The sequence below is a fragment of the Rousettus aegyptiacus genome, unplaced genomic scaffold (assembly GCF_014176215.1).
Source record: "Rousettus aegyptiacus isolate mRouAeg1 unplaced genomic scaffold, mRouAeg1.p scaffold_m13_p_19, whole genome shotgun sequence".
NCBI classification, from domain to species: domain Eukaryota; kingdom Metazoa; phylum Chordata; class Mammalia; order Chiroptera; family Pteropodidae; genus Rousettus; species Rousettus aegyptiacus.
Window position 1 is genome coordinate 91,318 of NW_023416294.1, and position 6,000 is coordinate 97,317.

At 32.1% G+C, this 6,000-nt stretch overlaps 1 protein-coding gene across 3 annotated transcripts in view; it reads right to left on the reverse strand.

Moving 5' to 3' along the window:
• LOC107507194 (membrane-bound transcription factor site-2 protease-like) overlaps positions 1-4,441 on the reverse strand; it is a 37,545-nt gene extending 33,104 nt beyond the window's left edge. For 2 of the 3 annotated variants that reach the window (XM_016138233.2, XM_016138234.2), the window contains exons 1-3: positions 4,292-4,440; positions 2,047-2,195; positions 909-1,065 (exon numbers count right to left, since the gene is read on the reverse strand). In XM_016138233.2, coding sequence (XP_015993719.1) covers positions 909-1,065; positions 2,047-2,195; positions 4,292-4,366 — 381 coding nt within the window. In that variant the 5' untranslated portion in view covers positions 4,367-4,440. Of the gene's footprint in view, positions 1-908; positions 1,066-2,046; positions 2,196-4,291 lie in introns of all 3 variants that reach the window. The other variant, XM_016138232.2, reaches the window with a different exon arrangement.
• Between the last annotated feature and the right edge of the window lie 1,559 nt (positions 4,442-6,000).

The following is a 6,000-nucleotide window of genomic DNA, read 5'->3' on the forward strand; positions in this document are numbered from 1 at the left end:
CCTCTATTTTTCCATATCCTATAGTTCTTTCTCTATCTTCCTTTTCCAGGATTTGTGAAGTCTTCTCAATCTTTACTTGAAGATCCCTTTGTTCTCTTCTCACCATAGTCACAATTAACCACCTTTCTTTCTGTTCTCATAGAACCTTGTATGAAATCCAACTATAGCACAGTTGTACTAGCTCTTTCTATGGTAAATGCTCTATGAGGGATACAATTAGATTTTTTTTTGTCCCAGCAAATGACCAGTATACCCTCAATAAATGTTTACTGAAGAAATAAATCATATTTCAAAAAAAATGACTTTCACTATGAAAGTCAATTTTTTAGCCTATAAGAGCTATTACAAAAGAAATTATAATTATTCTTTTCAACTGACTTTTAATAACCTCATAAGCACCTAGCTGAATGGAGGCAACAGAGGAGTTTTAAAGAGACTGTTAGTAATCCTTAATGGTACCTTATATTAACAACTAATGTAAAAACATAACATTGATGACTCATGCAAGTGTGAGGTATAAATGTTAACACTGAAATTAAAATTTAGCCAGTGATAGAACATATCCAAGACTCTGAAAATGTGATTTAATAAGGTAAAAGTAAACATGTATTTTAAATTTAAGTAAGTAGGTTTATTTTTTCTATAGTTTCAATTGTTAAACATCTCAAGAAAACAGGATGAATTACATTGTCTATCTCTATTGTTATCATTCTGAATAGTGGTCCATTTCCTCTGCAGCTACTTAATGGGTTAACAATTTTTAGTAATTCTCAATATATTCCTACTAATTTTTATCTCAGGGCATATAATTTGAAAAATTATTTTCATATTTTTGTTACAAATGATTTATACCAAACATGCTACCATTTTCATCTAAACCTAAACTTTTCCTTTTAAAGGACACTTACCACAACTTGGAGCACCTGCTCACTGTGAACAGAAGAGGAAGACAAAGAAGAGGAGGAGCCAGGTACCATTTGTGCCAAAGTATGCACTAGTGTTTTTCCAAGGAGGAAAAAAGAACTAAACATGGCAATTACTCCAAATACCATTCCAAAGTTGAACCTGTCAAAAGTAAAATCACATAAATGTACGACTTCTCATCATTCGAATACTAAGAAATACATCAGCCACTGTATAGCCTCAAGATACTGGCAAGAATTTCAATAATTCTGCTTCTTCCACTCATCTGAACTTCGGATACTTCACTCTAAAATTTGCACTCATCTATATAAATAATATGCAATTTATGATTCTATAGTAACTAAAGAGGCTGAATATTGTTTCCAATTAAAAACATACTATTTAGGTTTATTCTCATGTCTTTTTAATTTATATATTGATCTTTTCATTTAGTTCTCAAATATTTATAAAGGTTCTGTCAACATGACATCATTTTACTTATTTCATTCTTTTTTTTACCTTTGTTTTACAAGTTTATTAATAGTAAAATGTGATTAATTTCCTTTACTGATTTAATAATTAAAATTTATCCTTCTGTGGTTTCATATAACCTACTTTCAGATAAGTTTTGTTTCTCAATAAACTTATTAATGTCACCTAATTTTTCAAAGTAAAAGGCAGTTCATATTACCTTTATTATCTTTAATATCTGCAGAACCTGTAGAAATGTCTCCTTTTCCACTGCTGATTTTTTGGTTACTTTTCTTTTTTCCTGATCATTCATACTAGAAAGTTTAATTTAATTAATCTTTTCAAAGAACCCGTTTGGGCTTTAGTGGTTTTCTCTACTGCACGTCTATTTTGTATTTTAATTATTTCTGCCTTTTCTTTATTATCTCCTTATTTCTATCCTTTGCTTTGATTTTCTATGGTATTTTCTCTAAATGTTTCTGATACTTTGTTTTTATTTATTTTTACTCCATTTGCAGCTTCTAAACAAAAACAAATTTGGACAAGTCCTTGCTTCTCTCTGTATACTAGAAGTAATTTTGAAACAAGTAAAAATGATTGAAATACCTAATTTAACAAGCTATTTCTCACAATCACAATGAAAAACTTAAACCAAAAATAAAAAAGAAATACCACTGGTGAAGCATTCTTGCTTTCCGTCGTCCCCAACTGTAAAAGGCATTATTGAAAAGAGCAGTTTGCCATCTTATGTGAAAAGGAGAGATGCTTAATCCATTTTTTTCCAGCCATTCTTCGTACGAATGCTTAAAATACACAGATGACTAAGAAAGAAAGAAAAGCTCCACATTACTCAATTTTAAAGAATGATTTGCACTGTTTAAGTTAAGAAAACGCAAGTCATATTCTACACATAATTATGATACTAGCTGCCCAGAATGATGATTTTAAAGATTTTTTGGTCAGTATCAAAGAAGCTAGGCAAAATATATAAGGGTCTTAGACTAGCTTGTCTAGGTTTACTCCAGAAGCCTAGAGGAGAAAGGAGTCTGATATTATGGTTTAAAAATACCCCCAAAAAAGGTAGCAGAAGAGATATGTTGCCAACTTACAAAAATAGCTACTTGGAATCTGCGCTATTTTCTTACTAAATAATTACCCCCAAGAAATTAGGCTTGCCTTAATCATTTAAAGTCTTTACATTCTCTGAAATTTGGTGGGATGCTACTTATATGCAGAATCAAAAACATGCTTCTCTCCAAAAAATTTAAAAAGCAATAGCTGATAGAACTACAAGGAGAAACAGAGATCTACATTTAAAGTTGGATATTTTGATATCCCATTTTTTTTAATTACTAGAAAATTAATCTGAATGTTAGCAATGATATTTTAGGTGAGTATTATACTATAGTTTTCTATACTTCCTATGCTTTTCTATACCCAAATTACCACAAAATTACTGGCTTAAAAACCCTGATTTATTATATTATAGTTTGTATGTCAGATGTCTCACATGGCTCTTACTGGCTAAAATCAAGGTATTAGAAGGCCAGGTTTCATTTGGAAGCTAAGGAAAGAATCTAATTCCTTGCCTTTTCCAGTTTGTACAGTTCATCCATATTTCCTTGGCTAATAAATTTCTTCCACTATATTCCAAAGCAGCAATGCTGCATCTCTTTTTATTTTTCTTAGGTCATTAAGACAGTTTTTTTAAGGTCTCCAATGATTATAGTGGGGTAATCCAGATAATACAAAATGATATCAATGACTAAAGGTTAGTAATTTAGTCACAATAGAGCATGGATATCTTATTCTACCACATCCATGGGTAAAAGAAGAAATCAAAAGAGAATCAGAAAATTTTTTTGACCGGAATAAAAACTAAAGTACACTCTATTAGCATTTAAAGGGGAATGTTAAGGGGGTATATAATACTAAAGAGGGATAGGTAACATATTAAAAAAGATCTGAAGTCTATGTTTTCAGCTCACCTTAGGCAAACAGAGAAAAGAAGAGCAAATTAAATCCATAGTAAACAAAAGAAAATAATAAAGGATATATCACTAAAACAGAAAAACAATCAAGGATAGTCAATACAATTAAATTCTGATTTTTTGAGATCAATAAAACTGATAAACCTGTACTTGGACTGATTAGAAGGAAAAAACACAAAATAAAAATAACAGAAATGAAAGCCGTGCTATCATTGCACACTCTATAAATACCAGAATAATAATAAGGGACTATTATGAACAACTTCATGACAATAAATTTGACAACTTAGATAATACAGACTAATTCCATGAAAGACAAAACTACCATCAAAGATCACTGAAGATGAAAAAAAAAATAAGCTGCTAGCCATTAGTAGATATTTTCTTTCTCAGGGTCTATAATTCCAAAAAGACGACAAATTGAGGGAGATTTTCTTTTGGCAAAAGAGGGAAATAATGAAACAAAACAAAACACGGTTAACTTCATTATGGTAAAACAGCTGAATGGTATGTGTATTATATTCCAACACAGTTTATAAAAGAAAAAAAGGTTTGTCACGTTTCTATTTAATGTGGTACCAGAATGAGAAGGACCTCAGAGTTTATTAGAAACAGGGCATTTGAGACAGCATTCCGGGACTGCTAAATCAGAATCTACATTTAACTGGAAGATTATTTTACGCACATTAAAGCTTGAGACAAATACTGTAAATTACAACGTTATTTTATTCACTGTAATCTCAGTGTTCGTAAAAAGTTGTGCTCTGTTCCTACAGGAAAGTTTTATTTTCCCTTACTCTTCCTAGGCCAGTTTCCAAAGGCTGCAATGCTGACCGAGCAAGCAAGGCAGAAGGGTTACAGAATGCCTCCGAATACACAGGGCCTTGTACCGCGCATTTTTTGGTGTTCAGACTTGACACACTCACCTTCAGCAGCAAATCAGTTAAAAAGACCGCAGTCCAGCAACCCACTACCACCACAATCAGCGAAAGGGGAATCATGGCGACGGCGGAGGAAGGTCCTTTTGCTCTGCTCCGCAGGAACCACACTGTCGCGGTTCTTTTTCTCCGCGGTGGCGCCGTTTCCCACGGACGCTATGACAAGAACACAGGGATGTGAAGTAAAAAAGGGGCGTGGGTTTCTTTCTCTGAGACGCAGCCAGTCCAAAGTCGCTTGCTGTTTAGAACACAGAACGTTTTTCCTACCAAACAACCCGGGAAACTAAACAATAATACTTGTACAAAAGCACTAAAACGCTAATTCGTGATTAGTATCCAACAACTTACTAATTTTTGTTCTTTTCTACTTTACAACTAAGCACATAAAGCCAAATATGCAACTCTAACCTATCACCCAGGATATCCCACTTTCTTTTTTTACCATTGTAAAGCTTTCCACTCCTCTTCCAAACACAAACTTACTACAAACCTCTAAATAAATAGCCTTTTTGTTCTTATTTTCGTGCTCTTCATTTGCTGTCACATTATAGATTTAGTTAGAGTGAAATGCATAACATTAACTGCAGTTTAATTAATTATCATGTACCTATCCTCCACTGTTACTGCCAAGCGGGATAGAGAATTTTTTAAAATCTGTGCTACATCATTTCATGCTCTTATCCAGTTAATCCTTCCCCATTACCACTACTTCTTTTTATTTTCTAATACATATTTTCTATTCTGAAGGGTTTATAAACAATTATGCAGTCTTTTTCTCTCGCATTTTACTGAACCTATAGCATTTTTACATTCATCCATGTTGTTTAAATCACCTCTGTTTCTGACTCAGCAATTTCCATTGAAATTATGCTTGGTTTAAAAGAAACTAAGCCCTGAATATCCACTCACAGTTTTGTTAAAGTATACTGCATCATAGCTTGGACTGCAAAAGTGGTTCTAAATCTTGCCAGCATTTTGGAATCAACTGGAGCAACTTTTGAAGTGTCCACATCTCCAGGATGCCCTCAATACCAATTTGAAATTTCTATGGCTTGGGACCCACGAATCATTATTAATTTAAACTATTCAGTTAGCTGTGCAGATAAGGTTGACAAACACAGAATCGGATATCTCTAGGCGAGAGGAAATATATAATAATCAGCTTTTCTGTATTTTCTGAATTTTCTAAACTCTATTTCATTTTAAAATTTCTAGAAAATCTGTATAACTTACTAACAGTTAATACTTAACATTGACATTTAATATTTACTGCCAAATACTGAAAACATAATGCTATCTTAAAAACAAGTATCCTAAATTAAAATGGCCCCCTAATTCATACCAAATTTAAAACACTCTTAACGTGATATATTTATAATGTATATATAGCTCTTAATCTGCCTTTGTCTCCCATTGTTTTACAAGTTTTAATAATTCACCAACCCATTTTTCCAATTTCAAGAAATCCTGACACAGAGTTACATTCTTTTGTACACATGTGTATAGTATTTTATAAATTTCTTCAAATTTGTTTTGAAAATATTTAGGTATAAATTATATTTTATAAAAGTTTGTGTTCAACCATCCTTTGATAATTTTCTGTGAACCATTTGAAATGATGTTTGGGTTATAACATTATTTTTACTATATTTTATTTTTCAATTACAGTGTGTATGCAATATTACTTTATATTAGTT